This window comes from Panthera leo, chromosome B1 (genome assembly GCF_018350215.1).
Source record: "Panthera leo isolate Ple1 chromosome B1, P.leo_Ple1_pat1.1, whole genome shotgun sequence".
NCBI classification, from domain to species: Eukaryota; Metazoa; Chordata; class Mammalia; order Carnivora; family Felidae; genus Panthera; species Panthera leo.
This window is the reverse complement of record NC_056682.1, coordinates 49733120-49752052: the sequence shown is the minus strand read 5'-3', so window position 1 is coordinate 49752052 and position 18933 is coordinate 49733120. Positions and strand designations below refer to the sequence as shown.

Sequence of the window (18933 nt, the reverse complement as noted above, 5' to 3'; positions counted from 1 at the left end):
ATACATGGTTAAAGCTTCGGGAGACTTTGGAAAGAGGAGGTTATGGTTAAGATGTTGTCTTAGAGCCCAGGCCTCCCCACCCATATCTTTCCTTGCTTTGTTGATATTTTGTAAATAGCCACAACAGAGAGTGGAGAGAACTCTTAGGAAGAGAGACTTCAGGAAGATTTCCTGTGGAGAACTGAATAGTAACACTGTGGCAGATTGTGGAGGGTAAAGGTGGTTCCCCCTCTTCTATTCTGCCAGAGGGAACTCTGATGCCTTCTGGTTACTTCCTGGAATAGTCTCTATTCCTTAATGGTCCTTAATGGATGATACTCAAATTGTGAGCAGAGGCACCCCCTAGGGACAGAGAAAATTCACAGGGGTGCCTCGGAATATTTTACGTTTTTGAAGGAAAGATGGTGATACCTGACATCTGTCGCAAACTGTATAAACTGTTACTTAAAGGAAATCCACAGTTTCAACATTAGATTGCATGACATTTCTTTTGACAACATCCTACCTTTATAGAGTTGGGTTTTGAGTGGATGCTGTGTTCCAAAGAAAATTGATGGGGAAAAGGAACTGAGGGTGGTTATATGCAATCTGATTCCAAGGTTTGAGTTGTACAGTTCTTCACAGGTGCACAAATTTCATTACAAAGTAATTATAGTCGGGGTGCCTGGGTGGCTCAGTCGGTTAAGCGACCGACTTCGGCTCAGGTCATGATCTCATGGTTCCTGAGTTCAAGCCCCGAGTCATGCTCTGTGCTGACAGCCCGGCGCCTGGAGCCTGCTGCAGATTCTGTGTCTCCCTTTCTCTGTGCTCCTCCCCCACTAGCCCTCTGTCTCTCTCTCAAAAAATAAACATTTAAAAAAATTAATAAAATCGCCTTAAAAAAGAAATTGTTATTTAAAAATAAAATATAAACATCTAGTTCTTTCCATTTATGTGTATTATTTTTGGAAACAACCACTAAATTGTTTGGATCTAACTGCTTAACAAATGGACCCATTAGGTGTTTCCTTTGGCCTAGGGTCTCCGTGAACCTTTCCCTTAGGCATAGGCTGGGTGAGATCAGCTTTTTTAGTAGTGTGTGTCAATTGGATGTTCAGCTGGTAGAGGCAGAGTCTAGGTGATTTTATTCAGATGAGGAAACTGAGTCTCAGAAAGTAAATTGACACAGATCATCCAGTAGGGCAGAGCCAGGTTTTATGGGCCTGAAGTCATACAATTGTTGGAGCTTTGCACTTGCCCTCTTTAAGTACCACAATGCACAATTAGTTTCAAATCTGGGTAGAGGGCTTGCCAGGGGCCTATTCATGTAAGGGGTTCCTGAAGCTTAAGGTTCATTGGCTTCACAGAAAGTCCACTTGGCCGCCAGCTGGTAAGTGGTGGAAATGGAATTCAAACCCAGCTTTATCTGCCTCTAAAGACACAAAATAGGAATTTTCTTTCCCTAAAGATAAGCATAGAAAACCAGGGATGTGAAAATACTGCTAGAAATGTAAGCCTAGCTGGGTTATCTCCACACTTGACACCCACCCCCGTCCCCAAGAAGGAACCTGAGAGTAGGAACATAATTCCTGTATCCTCTCACTGGAAATTTGTGACAGGGGACTGGAGAGAGCTTTGGTGTCAGAGCTGAGTTTGAATTCTGGCCCCATGGCTTCCTAGTTCTGAGATCTGGGAAAGTTACTTACCATCTCTGGGTGTTACTGGAGCAGCAGGACCCACACCCCACCAGCCTGGGAGGATTAAATAAGCTATCACTGATGAAAGTGCCTGGTCTTACAGCAGGCACACAAACTCTGTTAATCTCCCACTCCTTCCTCTGCTCCCACACAGATATGTGTATTTGGAGACTAAATAAATACACACAAGCTAGTTGGTAGAGTTTCCTTCATGTGTGGGTAAATTAAGTAAATGCACATATATGGCAAGCAACTGTCTACAAAAGATGCAAATCAGACCAAGTTGGCAGATGCTTGCCTGGTGTCTTGTCTTGGTTCAGTGCCTAGCTCAGGGCCTACTTTCAGGGGTTCCCCGTTATCCACAGACTAAGGTCAAAACTCCTTACGCTGGTATCTGAAATTTTCCTAAATCTGGCCTCACCTTAACCTACCATTTTCTCCCACTATGATCCAACCCAAACCTTTCTTCTAACCCAACTGGTTTCCTCAACCTTTAAATATCCACCGTGGCCTCAGTGGAAAGCCACTTCCCCCACCAGGAATTCTCTCTCTCTTCTACTGTCCTGAATCCCACCAGTCCTTCAGGACCAGTTCTGTCTCTTGCAGTATTTTCTGACGGATCCCAGCCCTTGGGGACGCTAGTCCTGTCAACTCCTACCTTTCTGCCCATTTGTACCATGCCTCATATCTTAACCACACACTGCCTTACTTTGTTCTACAGCTTTTAGGGAGTTTGTTTTTCCTTCCAATTGCACTGTAAGTTCAATGCAGTGTCATGGAAATAACATCAGACTGAAGCAGAGACTTGGCTTCTGTTGGCAACTTGCTGTATAACCCCAGGCAAACAGCTTCCTTTAACTCAGAAGTGAGGGGGTTGGATAGGCAAACTCTGAGATTCCTTTCCTAAAATCAGGGCCCTCTCCACAGGGCCCAGCTCCATGACATGTATATATAATTTCACTTGAAAAACACTCAAACATTTGTTGATCACTGATTGCCAAAACACTGGCTAAAGGATAAATAAAGGGGAACACAATACAGGGCTTGCTCTTAAGGAACTCACAAGGGAGGACTAGATACACATAGTCACTTGTAGAATTTACTGAATGAGGGTCAGAAGCGAAAAGGTCAGGAACTGGTTGATTATCTGCCTGACATTCTGCCTGGTGGTTGCCTTTGTCTCCTCTCTGCACTGTTGGGCTCCGTGGCTGACAGCGCCAGCCCCTCCCATGCTCACCTCACGAATGCAGAGCTCAGAAGCTCCCTACTTCTGTCCTCACTATGCCACACATCCTGTTCCCCTCAGCTTACAAGTCAGCTGTGCAGCTCTCAACTTGGGGATGCCCCAGTCAACGTGGCTACCCTGCCCTCTGCCCTTCCATAACTGTCTGCTGGAACCTGAAGGCAGTCCTCTAAAGCTGGGCCTGACCTAATAGATTAAAATCTGGCTGCAATATAGAGTGGGAGGCTTCAGGGAAGAGGAAGAACATAAAGCATCAGGAAGAACACTAAGAAAACCAGCATAGTGGACAGCCCAGAGTTATTTCTTTGATGAGTTTGTTATATGCCAAATGCTTTCCTGAACACTATACCTATATTAACTCATTTAAACCTCACAACATTATTCTCGATTTATGAATGAGGAACCCAAGGCCGAGAGACGTCAAATAACTGCCCAGATAGCTAGTAGGTAGAGAAGCTAGAACTGGAATTCAGGCTGCCTGGCTGCACAGTCCGCTGTCCCAACCTCTAGATATAAAACCGCCTCTTCTGCAGTACCCGGTAAAAGCTTTCTTTTCTGTCAACTACGATTATTTCCTGGAGCTACCCTGAGACAGACAGAAGGTAACAGGCAGATACATTTTCCCTGGTGTGTGGTGGGATCTGGAAGGTGCAAACTGGGTAATCAAGACTGGAGTTACCGGTTTCAGGGTAGTCAGTCTGACTCTGAATTGCAGGAAAGGATCAGGCTACAAAGAAGGCCCTGGCAATAGGAGGTCTGAGCTCCGGTCTTAGTTCCAATCTAGAAAATATTTCCACCTTGCTGAACCTCAAGTTTCCCCCAACTTAAAAGTGACAGAAAGGGAAGGGAGTTGCACCAGGTGAGCTCCCCGGCCCCTTCAACAATCCGGTTATGGAGTTGGTAATGGAGAAGTGTGGGAAGAAGACCGTACAATATAAGGTCTGTGTGTGCAGAAAGACGTCTCTATGGGTGGAGGCAGGAAGGCGGTGTGTTTATGCAGCGGGGGTTGGGGGTGGGGGTGTGATTATACAGGGTCTGTGGACCCCAGGCAAGAAACTTAAGGAAAGAGGCTTTGCCGGGTAGGGACTTGGGGGAAGAGTTGAGGGCGAGCCCCTAAGCCGCGCTGCGCGCGGAGGGTGCATGAGGAGGCGCCGTAACAGTGGCAAAGTCAACGGGAGGCCTAGCGCAGCGCTCGCCGGGCGAGGAGCCAGAGCAGGGCCCCGGCCGGGCCAGAGGAGGGGCGGGGCGGGCGGGCCGACCGAGGCCTACGCGAGCTCCGGGGCGAGAGCTAGGCGAGGCCCGCGCCCACCCTCCCCCGGGCCACCTCCGCCGGCGTCTCTGCCGGCGCAGGCTCCGCCCACAGCACGTGTCACGTGTGCGCCACGCACCCTCCCTCGGCGCGGGCCGGGGGCGCTCGGGCGGGCCGCGGGGTCCCGAGGGAGGAAGCTCCGGGGGCGGACCAGGGACTGGGCACGGGGCCGAACACTGGGCACAGGGCCGGGACACGGCCAGAGCCGGCGGACGCCGCCAAGGGGAAGGCGGGCGACTTGGAAGGCGCGGGGCGGGGCCTGTCGTGAGGGGCGGGGCCTGTTGCTGGGGCTGGCGCAGGAAACGAGGAGAAGGGGCCAGTCCTACTGGCTGCCTGTTTGGGCTGCTTGTTTACTCCTGGCGGGGGAGCTTTAACCCGAAGGGCGGGAGAGAGAGAGGGAAAACGCGGAGCCGGATTTTCGAGCGTCTGGAGCAGGAGTGGGCGGAAGGACGGGACTGCCGCGAAGGTGCCAAGGCCGCTGCGTTCCTGGAAGGGTCCAGCAGCAGACATTCTGTAGTTTTTGTTTTTGTTTTTTGGCGTGTTTTTAAAATTTCCTAGTCTGTCTTGTGCTCCCTTCTTCTCCCGCCTCCACTCTTCTCTCTCTCTCTCTCTCTCTCTCTCTCTCACACACACACACACACACACACACACACACACACACACGTTAGGGATCGGTGCTTGGCCCTGAAATTCCATAACCCTAGAGTGGACTCCCCAGAGGAGAGGGCTGTGCCTACGTGCTCATAGGGATCCCTGCCTTATGATGTGCGTGCCTGCGTGCGTGTTGTCCCTGAGTGAGTCTCTGACACTTTTCTTAATCCAGGAAATGATTCAATTGCAGTATCGTCATATATTTTGCGTGTCTGCGTGTGGGTACAGTTACACAAATAAGTTAATTTTAGTCTGTATTCGAAGCATTCCAGCTCCTTCAGCTTCATTTTCCAATTTGTGTGGTAGATGAAAGAGCTTTTCGTAAAATGTGAAGTGCTCCATAAATGTACTCGCATAAAAATAGAGGAGTGGGGGCCGGCGCTGTTGCATTGCCTTCTTCAACTCAGTTTTTCATTATCTGAAAATTCAGTTGGTACCAGCACAGAGATACTGTAACATATAATTTAATATTGTACTGGCAACTTCCATATAACCATTTCATACGTGAAGAGTTGAGGCTCAAAAAGGCGAAGTGGCTTGTCAACAATCACCCATCCCAATCACAAAGAGCACAGGGACACAAATCCTTTCACTCCCAAACGGTGTCCTAACCCTCCATCCATTCGTGTAGTGGACATATGTCATTTTCTCTGTCCAGCATTCATTCTTTTGGGACATCAGTCCTCTCCCTTTCCTGTGGTTTTGTGTAGGCTCAAAACTACAGTATCCCATTCCTCTGGCAACAGTGGACCAAAGGGTGGGCATTTCAACTAAGCAGAATCAATTAGAGTCTTTCCCTGGAATTAGTATATGAATACCAAGAGAGGGATTTTGTGTTCTGCTGGTATTGCTAAATTGGGGTGTCATAGTTGGTAACTGCCAGCAACAGTCTTCCCAAGTGTATGACAGAAGCTCTTTTTTGGGGGGGTGGGGGAACTCTTTTGAAGTAGGAAAGACTGGGACTAATAAGGGGCAAAAAGAAATGAGAGGTTTAGAAGACAAACCCTGACAACTTTGTTTTAACCTGGGGCCTAGCTGTGTCTGTGGCCAGTACAAACTCCTGGATTTCCCAGTTAAGTGAGCCAACAAATTCATTTTTTTGCTTAAGCTAGCATGAATTGAGTTCCTGTCACTTGTCTCCAAAGAGAGGCCTGTCTAATAAGTTTGGCACAGTATTATTTATTTATCCCTCAGAAAATAATGGAAGTTGGGTGCTTGCCACAACTATCACTTCTTAAGTATTCTAGTTCCCATGAGTCATACCAAGTGTGAGTTCCATGGATGTGGGTAGGCAGAAGAAAATAGAATTCTTCCTCAATATTATTGTATGATAAACAGGACACAATTCAACAAACCCAAATTAGAAGTTGGACAGATAACATTTAACTTTGGTGTATTGTGACGGCCTGAAGCATGAAGAGGGTAAGACTGAGGTTTTTGAGATGAGATTATTAGAAGGTTTTCAGTGCGATGGTAAATAAAGAGGGACTGATAACAACTGCAGTTGGAACAACGTGAGGGTTAAGAGTGCCCACCCCCATCTCCCACCCAATGCCTCTGGAAGTCAAAAATCCATGCAGAACTTTTGACTTTCTGAAAACTAATGCCTAGCAAGCCTTACTGGTAATACAAACAGTTGATTAACACATATTTTGTATGTTATATGTGTTATGTAGTGGATTCTTACAATAAAGTAAGCTAGAGAAAGGAAAATGTTATTAAGAATATCATAAGGGGTGGGGGGCTCTCTTAACCCTCACGTTGTTCTGAGTCAACTGCAGTCCGACTCTTGATTTCTGCTCAGGTCATGATCTCCTGGTTTTTTGAGTTCGAGTCCCTTGTCGGGCTCTGTGCTGACGGTGTAGAGCCTGCTTAGGATTCTCTCTCTCTCCCTCTCTCTCTCTCTCTCTGCCTCTCTATTTCTCTCATAAATAAATAAATTTTAAAAAAGAAACTTTTAAAAAAAGAAAACTTTAAAAAACTTAAAAAAAGAAAATCACAAGGAAGAGAAAATACATTTATGATACTGTATGTGTCTTTATTTTTTAAAAAATCTGCTCATCAGTGGACCCACGCAGTTTCAAACTGTGTTGTTCAAGGGTCAACTGTATGCTATTGGCTAAAGGATAGAAAGGTGAGCAGTCAGTTTTAAAGAAGTAATGAGGACAGGGCATTGAACTGCAAGGAGCAGGGGCATTTGGAATCACAGACACAGAAGGAGTCCCTGACAGATCATTCTTCTTCCTCCTGAATGATTCTGGTGATGGACAGCTAGCTAGGTCACCAAGCAAAAGGTGGTCAATGGTCCAAGGAGAGCAGCGAAGAATGGTCCTTCACATCCTTTGTCTGCTCTTCTAAGGGTCTGGGGATAAAACTGTAGAGGCCCTGTGTGTGTTCCTTGGGAACTCAGCAGGGAGACTGGATCTGGTCTGATACTGCTGTCATGAGAAGGAAAAAAAATTAAAATTTAAATGTATACAATACCAGTCCCTTGCCATTCCTTGACTTCCAGAGGAAGGGTTCTTGGCTGGCTCACTCACCTGCTAGGTCTTTGACAAAATTAAGAGACAGAAGTCAGCAGTAGGCTTATTTCTCCACTTGAGGAGGGAGGAAAGAGGGAGAAGGGGTAGTAAGGAAGCAAAGAGAACAAGGTTGAAGACAGTGGAAGAGAGGAGGAGGGGAGAGAAACAGCTGTTGGTGGGAGGTGGGGGGCAGAAATTCAAAAAGAGGATTCCCGGGAGCTTTGTTGGGTGTGGTGAGATAAAATCCTTCCTTGGATTCCTCCTAAAGAGAACCTCAACAAAAACTCACATTATTTTCAAGGCATTTTTGAATTGAATTTGCTTTTCTCCTGGCTCTGTCACCCAGACCTCGCAGGTCTGCCATCAGCATTTTGAAACTCCTCCAGCTAACTGAAGGTGCTATCACATCTCACCTCCTGCACCTTTTCCCAACACATGGAAGAAACCAGAGTGACAATAATAACTTCCATTTATCAAGTGGTGGGTTAGCATACTGGCAATGGTGCCAGTGGAAGCTGAAGTACATGATAGTAATGATTTTCCAGCCATTTTGACTCTTAGTATTCATGTCAAAGAAGCCTGGCAGATTATTGGCTAGTGCATTTCAAAGATTCTCTTGATTAGTTTAGATCAGGAGGTAAACCATGAGGGAAGAGTAAAAATGTCCAAGAAATAACAACCTAGAATGGTCTGGGAGTGGATAGAAATCTGGTTTTCGTATATGGCAGATCTTCACTCCCATGGCTGGGTGCTAAATGGCTGAAAACCCAGTTGCTAGCCATTTCTCTTGCCCTCAGGAATCATTGCAAGCTTGTTGGGGGAACCTGAGAGGCAATCAATTATACTGTCAGAAGGAGCTGGTTGAGATTTGGTGATTCAACAGTTTATGAGAAGATTATGAGATTGGTCATGTCTGAAACCGGGATGAGAAAATCAGAGTGCTCCCAGGTGGATAATATAAAAAGGTAATTGAACAGGATTTTACTAATTCACATGATTTGTACTCCAATGTATTATAAGGATTATTGACCCAGGATGTGGCCTAAAGCTAGCTGAATTATAGGTTAAGAAAATCTGTGTGGAACTGGATATGTTATCAAGGTAAGATTATGGGTAAGTGTTTGATTGACTTTCTCCAGAAGACTAAAGATCAGGAGTCCCATTCTTTTCATCTAAATTAATTTAGGCTGGTCTGTGCAAAGAGAAGCTTTTGTGACTAAATGATTTGAACTTGGACAAATTAAATTTGAAGGAGAATCTAAGTTTCAGACATTGCTATTTGTACTGAAACACAAAAGGGAATTAGATGATGTGTGTCAATCCCTTTTTGCTTCTAGCATCTTACAAATTGGTCTTGTGCAGTGGAATATCCCCCTGGATGGTGATGGAGGCTAGCCTATGATAGATGTAAGAAATTGTGCTAACTGCAAATACAATGAAATGTTTGGTACAAATAGGGAACAGTCCCTGATGTTCGATTCATAAGAGCCAGAAATTGTCATAAAATAATTGGCAGCGTTTAAAATGCCTTTAGAAACACGCTTTTGTTTGATTGGCTTATGAGTTTACGGAGTTTTAGAAAAATCTTTTTATTTTGTTTGTCAAAAAGTCATCCAGTTGATCAGCCCCAAATCCTGGGCAGTGGTTAGCTGGCCCAACACTGGTGTGGCCCTGTGGAGATTTTAAGTATTTCCTGGTGTTGATGGTGCTGCCATCCGACGGTTTAGAGAGTGGGTGCAAATCATCCTGTGCCCATTGTGTTTAGCTTGTCAAGAAGTATGGTACTCTTGCACACTTGGAGTTAAACAGGGTTTGAAACATTCTTTTTTTTTTTAAATGTTTATTTTTTGAGAGAGAAAGAGAGAAAGAGGGTGAACAGGAGAGGGACAGGGAGAGGGGGACAGAGGATCTGAAGCAGGCTCTGTGCTGACAGCGGACAGCCTGATGTGGGGCTGGTAGGACTCCCAGAGCTTGAACTCGGGAGCCATGAGATAATGACCTGAGGAGAAGTCTGACGCTGAACCGAGTCACCCAGGTGCCGCTGGGCCATTCTTGACATCTGGGTGGTCTGGGTTGTGGCAGGCATACCTGCCTTGGCAGGAGTTTGGTCCTATAGAAGAATAAGGAAGAATGGCAGAATGCTTATGTGAGGCTAGTGAACAAAATGGAATATATTTGAGGGGATGAAGTTTAACAGCTTGACAAAAATGAAACTCTGGTAACTTTACTAGGCCAGCAGCCCCTTCTGCCATTACAGGGAAAGTAGGAAAGCTTTAAGGGCAGAGTTACATGACCAAAACAGGGGGCAGAAAAGTTAATTATTACTGTTGATTGGAACCCAAGAAAATAAAATAAAGGATGGCCTGGGTGGGCATTCACAGTGTATACTTTTCTGGCAATTCTGTGCTTCTGACTGGTTGTCCTGCCTTTGCTTGATCTCTCCTCTCTCTCTTTTGATAGCTCCCAATCTATTTTTTGAGTAACATTTGTAATCTAGGGGCCGAGGTGACTTCAGGCTCCCTGCAACCCCAAGCATAACCCAGTCCTCTTTAATTTCACAGTCTAGTGTTTCTTGTCCTTTCCCACCTTATTTAATGTTGCTTATCTCTTAAATAGCTCGGTGTTATCTCGCCAATGGGTGGGAAAAGCTGGCTACATCAGCCCATTTTAAGGACTTTCTATGAGAAGATTATTATCACAGAGGTTATAATGTGGAAACCTTGTAGAGAAGGGCTCTGTTAGTATTTAGTATTTAATAGTATTTGTTGAGTTGAGCTGAATTGGTATTTTCACCACGTGGTATTTTCCTGTACCTGGTATGTTTCAGAGTGAAATCCATGTCTAGATAGTCTTAAGCCTGTGCAAAAATTATTTCCTCGGACTTGCACTCCTCTGGTCTCAGTTACTAGCACCTCCCCCGGGGCACAGTGTAGGATGAAGCTGGAGTTGGTCCACCCTCAAAATGGTTCTGTTCTGGATTTTATCTTTCGGCTCTGACCAGTGAGATAAACATACTTTTAATCCCCATTTTTAATGCACTCACTAGAAAGCAGACAGGGTTGTTCCAGAATGGATTTCCTGTGTCATAGAAATCACAGAAGCATAAAAGGAAAAACCAGATGTGCGCAGAGAGCCTGCCTGGGCTTACACATTCTTTCATACCCAGAGTCATAGGGCTTTATGGTCCATGTTCCCAAAGCCAGCTCATTTTTTCCTCTTTCGATTATGTACTGTTGTCCATATTCACAGAGTTTTAGAGCTGGGAGGAAGCAGGCACGGATCTGGGTGTTTATGCAGTGGGGTGTATCTGTGGGTATCTTAACACATGTGAGGACTTGTTTGCTTGAAAGCATGGCTGTGCTGAGCCAAGCAATCTATTCCAAGGATACCCTTAAGCTTTGAACAACCTACTTGCAACCTATCAATCCTTTCTCTTTAATGAAATGCAAAGCCCACCTTCTCCAGGAAAGCCTTACAGATTGAGCAGATCAGAGAGAAGACACCATTTGCCCCAGGCATACTTGAATACTCCTTTCTCTTGAGAGTTTCGGAGTCTTGTGCCTTTTAGAATGCAAAAGCTTAAAATAAGTGCTGGGCCTGTTTTGTCCAGTAGGATATATTGTGCTTTTTCTCAACCAAAAAAAAAGCAAAAAGTATGTTGCAAATGCAGACTTAGTGGTATTATCCTTTTCACTTGAAACCGTAGCCTGGTTTGAGGCTGTGTTTAGAACTGTGTGGCATCTCTGATAACACAAGTCCTGAGTGTAAGTGGATGAGAGACAGGTGGCAAGCAATTGGGCAGCTGGGACCTTGATGCCCTAGTGTAGGAGAGCTAAATTCTGGAGGGATTATTTGGGACTAAAGCGGTGGATAGGGACCCAGTACAGGGGTAATGTTCTGGCAGTCTAACCAGACCCTTGATTCGTGATTATTTCTTGAATGCGTATTCTATGCCGGACACTATTCTAGAAGCTGGGGATACAGCAGGAAATAAAAAATAGTTTCTGTTATCCTTGAACCTATAGTTGAGTGGATGGAGACAGGCTGGCAGGTGATGATAAGTGCTAAGAAGAAAACTAAAGCAGAGCCAAGGGATGGTTAGGTGGTGCTATTTTAGATAGATTAGCAAGAGAATGTCTTTCTCAAAAGGATGCCTTTGAGCAGAGACCTGAATCAAGAGATGGAGAAGTCATGTGGGAATCTGGAGGAAGAGCATTCCAACTTAAAGGAACAGCCTTGGAAAGGCTGAGTTGGGTTGGCCAACCCAGCCTTTGGAACTGGGTCTGAGAATAGCAAGGGAGCCAAAGTGGCTGGCACTGGGTGAACCAGGGAAGTGTGGTGGGCAGTCAGAGAGTTGACTGGGGCAAGACTAGGTAGGACCTTCTGGTGAGGGAGGTGGGAAGCCACTGAAGGTTTTGAGCAGAATAGTGATATGAACTGACTTAGGTTTTAAAAGGATCATTCTGACTGCCATGTTGTTGAATATGGAGGCAACAGAAAAAGCAGGGAGACCAGTTAGGAACCTCTTATGGAAGTCCAGGTCAGGGAGGCAGTGGTCTGGGTAGGAAAGTCATGGAAAAGTAGTGGAAATCACCCCCCCCACCCCCATTTCCACTACTTTCCCACTACTTCATAGATAGAACCAACAGGATTTTCTGGTGGATTGGACATGGATTATGAGAAAAAGTAAGGAGTTAAGGATGACTCCAAGTTTTTGTTTGTCTGTTTCCTGAGCAACTACAAAAATGGAATTGGCATTTACTGAGAGGCAGAGAAGCAGAATTCTGGAGGGAAATCAGAAGTCTGGTTTTGGACATGGTACATTTGAGATGTGATTGGACACCCAAGTGGAGATGTCAAATAGGGAGTTGATTGGTGACAAGAATCTGGAGCTCAGGGGGCCAGGGTAGGTATAAAATCAGGCTCTGGTGGAAGTGGAACCTGAGGACTCAGTTCATTCCATAGGCCTCATCCTGTTCTAAATAAATGGTTAGAAAGTCTTCACCAGCCCTGGAATCTAACTGAGCATCTGAGACATATTTTGAACCAGGGATTGCCCAGATCATGGATGAAATAGCTCTATCAGTCCCCCAGTCCAACTAGCAATTCATTGTTAATCAATGTTTATCAAGTGCCTAGTACCTGCTGGCACTGTACCAAATGTTGGGTATTCAGTGGAGAATAAGAGACGTTCCTCGTCCTCATAAAATGTTTAGTCTTATAGGGGATTAGGACAAGAGAAAGAAGCTCTCAAGACAGTGCAGTGGGGTAAGTATGGGGTACTATTGGACACAAGGGAGAGGCACGTAATCCAGTCTTGGAGGCTAGAGAATGTGCTATGGAAGCCAGCCGACTCCTGAAGAATGAGTAGGGATAGTTAGGTAAACAGCCGACTCCTGAAGAATGAGTAGGGATAGTTAGGTAAAGAGGTGAGAGAGAGGGCTGGAGAGTGTTCTAGGCAGAGAAAAGAGCATGTATCAAGTAAAGAAAAAGTCTGTTCAGGCAAAGGACAAAAATTCTGTTTAGCATGTCTGGAGTGCAGTGTGAAGGGGGTTGAAACAGAAGGGCAGGTAGTAGCTGGAGAATTAATTAGGAGTCACACCACGAAGGATCTAAATGAGCTTTGCCAGGACTTTATTATAAAGCTATGGGAAGAAAGCCTTTGAGGAGTTGCAAGGCAGAGGGAAGAGGCCATAGTAAAGAGTGAATTGGAGGGAGGCAAGGCTGGAAGCAGTTACATCAGGGGTTTGGGGATAGTGGCAATCTCAGACTCATATTGCCCTAAAAATCACCTATAAATATACCCATATGATATGAGGCAGAGCCTGGGCTGCTTTGCTTAACCTTAGCTAATGGGAGATGCTTTCCAAGAAGATAATTACTGTGATGGAAAAGAGATACAAGATGCTTGCATTGTAATGGGGGGCTAGGGTATGGGAGGAAGCAAGGTGGAGGGAGAGCCTCCAGGAAGGGCAAGCTCTAGTCGCTGGCTGGCGGTGGGGGGAGCCAAGATCGCAAAGCAACAAGTTAAAGTCTTTCTACAGTTTGCTTTGTGTAATGTGTGTGCTATTCGGTGCGTCTTTAGGACAGGGCCTGGATTCTGTGTGAAGAGGCTGAGTGCTGGGTGTGTGTTTGGTACTGGATGTTTGTGATGGGAAGTTCTCTCTGAGTCTCTGTTAATGTGCAAAACTCTGGAATGCAAACTGTACAAGTACATACCTGCAGTGGAAAGGGGTATGCGTGCAGTACATGCTGTGAGAGAGCACAGGCCTTTTTCTGGCCTGTGTTCACAAGACAGTCTCAAACAGCATAAACTACGGGTTCTGTTCAAACTTAGAGACCCTTTTGGTTCACTTTGCACCCAGCGGGAACTCACTTATTTGTCAAATGAATGATTGTTCCTGTTTTATTAAAGTTCAATCGTTTGGGGGGGAGGATTTATAGGTTTGGTTACAAGCAGGAACTAGATGTTTTAAGAAAAATAAACTGACAGCCCAGCACCAACATCCATTTACAAAATCTGGCAGTTTACGTACTGTAATGGAGTTTATATACTAGTTGGAGTCCTACCTTGTGTAAAAAGCTTTCACTATTTCATTTTGTTCGACAAACATTTACTGAACACCTCAGCCACGTAGGCAGCACCGGGCTGTTGCTGCCGGAACTCATTTCCCTCTCCTCTGAGCCACCTTAGTCTGGGTGCTGCAATTAAAGCTTAATTATATGCTATCTTGTATTGTTCCTTAATTGTTGCATGTGCATGAATCCACTTCAACTAGGCTGTCTGTTCCTTGGGGGCAGGGACTATATTGCAAACTTCAGGAATAGGCGAGGAACTTAGCAAAGGTGAATATACAGTCAATAAACACCCGCTGTTTGAGAAAAAAGGGAAAAAACATGAACCTATTTGTAAACCGTAGTACTACATAACATATACGATACCTTAATAAGGGAACATAACATTATTGTAATTAACGAAAATATTCTTGTAATAATAAAATGTAAAATTCGAATCTGCGTTTTCCTGGTAAAGAAAGGTTTTGTGCATTAATAGAATTGCTATGATCCTCACAGTGGCTTCATTCTGGTTCTTTTTAATGCAAAACAAGAATGTTACCTTGAGGATGAGAGTCGAAAGGTACAATCAGTCTTTGGTGAACTATTGGATAGCAGTATTATCCGAAGCAGGATTTCTCAACAGTGGCACTATTGACATTTGACACCAGGTAATTCTTTGTTGTGTGGGGCTGTCCTGTGTGTTGCAGGATGTTTAGCAGCATCATTGGCCTATACAAATTAGATGCTGGTAGCACTCCCCTCCTCCTACTGCCCCCCACCCCCACCTCAGTTGTGTGCAGACATTGCTACCATCTCCTGAGGGCAAAATCACCCCCAGTTGAGAACACATGTCCTATAGGAATTTTGTTCTATTTAGATATTTTTCTAATGTAACAAATGGTGGGAGAAAGGGGATGGGAAACGATATTTATTGCCTATTTGATAGGAGCTAGGCACTATACCTATGTTTTCTATTTTATCTTACAGGTAGAGAAGCTGAGGTTCAGAGACATAAAAATCTGCTGAAGATCATAAAGATAAAGCAGGAAAGTCAGGATTGCAAACCAGTCTTGTCTGACTGCAAAGTTTAGTCCTTTCCAGCACACACCCCACTGACTCTCTGCAAGAAAAACAGCATACCTCAAGTTGCAGAAGTGCAACAAGTATGTTCAAAAATATTTAAAACTTTTTGGGGGAGGGAAATTATTGCTTCTATTCCTTAAACTTACTTGAATGTAACTGTATATTGCCCATACCTATCGACACAGGGGCCCCTCACTACCGTTGTAACTCTGGTCTTATCTCTGAAAAACATAGAGCAACACAATGGAATAGCTTCAATTCTCCTTGTTACAAATTATACAAAAGCCAGAGCCTAACGGTGCCAAAAGCAACTGGTGTCGTTTACATAAGGGCTCGAGAGCTAATAGTTAACTTTCTCTCATTTAATTCCAGAAAGAGTAAATACCGCCTTACTTTACAACTACAAACGGGTAAAATCGAGTAAAATGTCATAAAATGGAGAAGAAAACATTAACCCAAAAGGAAAATGGAAAGGTTGGCTCCGACGCTCCCTCCCTCTCACGCTTTCGTTTGCGCTCCGGGCGGGTGCCGGCTGCGCGGCCTCGGACTCTATCGCCCCCGCCAAGCTCCCGTCCTTGGCGCCTCGAGCTTTCTGGCTTCCTTTCCCGCCCTGGGGCGAGCTCGGCCTCTAGCGGAGAAGCCCGTCACGGAGCCAGGCCTGGAAAAACAACAGCAAGAAACTTTGGCTCGGTTTGCGGTTCAGTGAAACAAGGCAAACACTCAAGTTTGGTTCGGGGCTGCAGCCGCCGGTTCCGATTTTGGGGTGGGGGTGGGGGGAGGTGTCACAACTCGGTCAGGTTCAAGTGCGCATGTGCGCGTGGAGTCGCTCGGGCACTTATTGAGCGCCCACTGTCTACAAGCCGCCGGGGGTGTGTATCCCCGGCGCGCGGTGGGTGTGCGGGGAGGGCGCGTGCGCGCGTGGCCGGCGGGGGCGCGCGGGCCGCGTGCGCGCGCGCGCGCGCGGCGCCTGTGGCTGGGGAGGGGGGCGGGCGGGGGGGTGTGTCCCCGAGGCTCGCTCTTTCGCTCGCTGGCTGGCGCGCTCCTCCGCTCCCTTCCCGGGCGGGGAATCCGGGCCGGGTTGTGGCCGCGGCCGCGTACGTGAGCGCAGTGTCCCGGAGAGGGAGGGCAGGCCGGCCAGGTGGGCGCGAACGGAGCCTCGGCGGGCGGGCGGCCGGAGAGGAGCGGGGCGGTGGGCCGCGCCGGGTGGGCGGGCTGGGGCCGCGGCAGCTGCAGCCCCGAGCCAAGCCGAGCTGTCCGAGCGGGAGCTGCCCGGCCCGCGCTGCTGCTCGTGGCGGGGCGAGGTGAGCTGCGCGGGGACCTCGCGGCGCTGCAGCCCGGGGACTGGGGCGGCCCGGGAACTTCCCACGCTCCGCGCGCCCGCGGGGGCCGGGCCGGCGGCCTGGGGGCCCGGGAGGCGGGCGCCGCCGGGGCAGCGGCCGGTCGGGGCGCGGGGGCGCTGCGGCAGTGCCAGTGCCCGCGCTGGCCGGGTGGGGGGTGGCCGCCCGCTCTCCCGTGCGCCGCCTTGTTTATCTCGCCCGCCGCGGGCGCTCGCAGAGGAACCCCCTCCCCAACTTTGAGCGGTTGTCCGGAGTCGCCTCTTCGACGGAGACTGAACTGCCCCCTCCCTGACCCTTTCCGGCTGGGCCGCCAGCCCAACCCTCCCGGCGCCTCGCGCGTTCCTGCCCACTCCACCGAGCGAGCGAGCGAGCGGGCGAGTGCCGGGCTGCGGGACGCGCGGCGCGACACACCCTCCACCTCGGGGGTTGCCCCCTTCCCTTTCTGGCCCCTTTTGTCCACCCCCACTTCCTTACATGCGGTTTAATCCTGCCTCTCCTCACCGGTGTCTCCTGGCCCTCCTTGGAACTGGCACTGTGGGCAAGTGGGGTGCTCGGGTGGGGGCCTGGGCTGGGAGTTTGTCATGTGCAAACAATTTCAAAGGCAGATTTTTCTTCCCTGTCTTGGAGTTCAGGGCTCAGCGCCTTCACTTTAGGAATGACTCAGAAATCTAAAGAAGCCCACCTGCCAGGCGGTGGGGGTGCCACCGCCTCCTTGATATCAGGCAGTCTTAGGCAGTTTTCGGGAGCTTTGGAACATTTCCACCAGGCAGGCGTTTTCATGATGTCAGGCCGCCAGGCGCAGGGTTACGTACAGGCCACCACTATCTTCTTTACACTCCTCGTTCTAGAAAAGTGTCTCTGGTGCAGTTTGCCTGAAAGTGAGTGATCAACAGGTATCGCAGGCTTTTGTGACGCCCTCCTAAGGTGTTGTGTAAACAGAGGTTCCAGGTCTCAAGGAACTTGAAACACAGGGGAACATGGGAATTAAGTTAAACTCTACAGGCACTTTTGAGGGGCTGCTGTGTTCTCAGCACTATGCCAGGCTCTCAGGGAACGATGATAAGAGGCACACAAGAAATCTAAGGCCTCAGAAATCCCATTGGTGGAAGTGATTTGAGAGCTCCAGTTCAAATTAATGTGCTATGGCTGCCTGAGGCACTGTAAATGCTGGGGGTGGGAGGAGGAATATGGAAGGAAAGGTTACAGTTGGGGGATGGATTTATGGTACTAAGTCATGAAGTAAGTCAGCACTTGGAGAATAACTCGCTGGCCAAGGCCCAAAGGCAAGAGAGGGAGAAACTACAGGTGCCAGAGGTAGCAGAGGTACTGCCAGAGGAGAATAGGTCTGAACAGTTATCTCAGTGAGGGAGGATACAAAAGATACAGGAGATGATTCCGTCCAGGACTTAGTCTCAGGGAGGAGACAGAAACACTTAAGCACGTGAAATAAGACCTCAAGATAAGGCACAATTAACTGTCGAAATGCAAGGTATAGGAGAGGTGCTGCTGGAGCTCAGAGAAGAGTGTTATGGGCAGGAATCGCCAGGACTTTATTCCTGGAGGATGAGACCCTTGAGATGGGTCATGAGGTGTGATTGAACATGGCTTTCCTGAGAGACAGGAGGTGGGCTTGGCCAGACCAGGGAACGTTTCCTGAGCAGGAGATAAAGATGGAGAGGAACAATGGTTAGGATTGTGAAAGTCCTAGAAAGCCAGGCTGGGGAATTGCACTTTACCCTGTGTGTGCTGGGGAGACATTAAAGGATTTTGAGCCAGAGAGTGACGTAACAGGAAGGTATTTGGAAAGGTTTTTTAAAAGTAATGTTAGGAGACAAATCGGTAGACTGTTATAGTTGTGGAGTGCTCAGAATTTGGACTGGGATAACTGAAAATGGAAAAGAGGGTGGATTTTAGAAGCATTACTGTTGAAATAATCTGTTGACAGGGGCAGGGTGAAGGAAGGAGATGAATGGAAATTAATTCTTTGTGGAAATTGATTACACGCCAGGGCCTTGGAACTGCTGTCGTTGGTAACTCGAGAAATCGGAAATGTGTATTTTGGAGAGAAGCAATTGACACTCAGGCTGCGGAGATTTCCTGTATTTGCCAAGACATCCAAACATAGGTGTCCTGCAAGCCACTGAAGCTCTGGGACTGGTGGGAAACCAGGCTGCCCGAGCTGGGGGAAAGAAGACCCTCAGAGTGGGGCATCGGCTTGGTCATAGCAGTAGAGGATGCTAGTGAGTGGGACTGAGAGTCTGAACTGGAAGACTGAGCTGTATTGCCATTCCTGTGACATTGTCAGGTACTGAACCTGAAGTTGGCAAAGCAAGTTGGGATTGGAGATTTGACGAAGAATGGAATTTGCTAAACACATAAATTGCTGGGCTTTGAAACAAGTTAAATTTTGCTCTCCACCGAGACCCTTAGGCTAGTAGTCCTGGTGTCCCTTCATAGGTGTGTGTGTGTGGGGGGGGGGGTGGGGGTGGGGGTTGGGGTGGGGAAGCAACAAGATGGGGGAGCAGCAAGGTGACAAGGAGCAAGGAGGAAATTT

The 18933-nt window shown here is 47.4% G+C and overlaps 2 protein-coding genes and 2 long non-coding RNA genes across 5 annotated transcripts in view; 2 read left to right on the top strand and 2 right to left on the bottom strand.

The window, feature by feature from the left end:
• Window positions 1-4032: 4032 nt before the first annotated feature.
• Window positions 4033-4738, bottom strand: LOC122218368 (proline-rich protein 2-like). Its single transcript, XM_042936669.1, has 2 exons — window positions 4640-4738; window positions 4033-4518 (listed from the first exon to the last, which is right to left on the bottom strand). Exons 1-2 carry the CDS (start codon window positions 4736-4738, stop codon window positions 4033-4035), a joined length of 585 nt encoding a protein of 194 aa, XP_042792603.1.
• Window positions 4739-14509: 9771 nt separating this feature from the next.
• LOC122217655 lies at window positions 14510-15511 on the top strand. Its single transcript, XR_006201604.1, has 3 exons — window positions 14510-14627; window positions 14947-15122; window positions 15415-15511. It is a non-coding gene; the product is annotated as an uncharacterized LOC122217655 (long non-coding RNA).
• On the bottom strand, window positions 15390-17136 carry LOC122217656. Its single transcript, XR_006201605.1, has 2 exons — window positions 17062-17136; window positions 15390-15700 (listed from the first exon to the last, which is right to left on the bottom strand). It is a non-coding gene; the product is annotated as an uncharacterized LOC122217656 (long non-coding RNA).
• ZNF395 (zinc finger protein 395) overlaps window positions 16123-18933 on the top strand; it is a 44743-nt gene continuing 41932 nt past the window's right edge. Inside the window, exon 1 of one of the 2 annotated variants that reach the window (XM_042934953.1) lies at window positions 16123-16180. The gene's annotated coding sequence lies outside the window, so the exon portion shown is untranslated. Of the gene's footprint in view, window positions 16181-16241; window positions 16344-18933 lie in introns of those variants that run through there. The other variant, XM_042934952.1, reaches the window with a different exon arrangement.

Excerpts from the sequence above, each read along its gene's own strand:
- LOC122218368 (XM_042936669.1), bottom strand. The coding sequence starts at position 4,738 with ATGTCTGCTGCTGGACCCTTCCAGGAACGCAGCGGCCTTGGCACCTTC. Across the intron at positions 4,519-4,639 it reads TCCAGACGCTCGAAAATCCG|CCCCAGCAACAGGCCCCGCC; the intron begins GCTCCGCGTTTT and ends TTCCTGCGCCAG.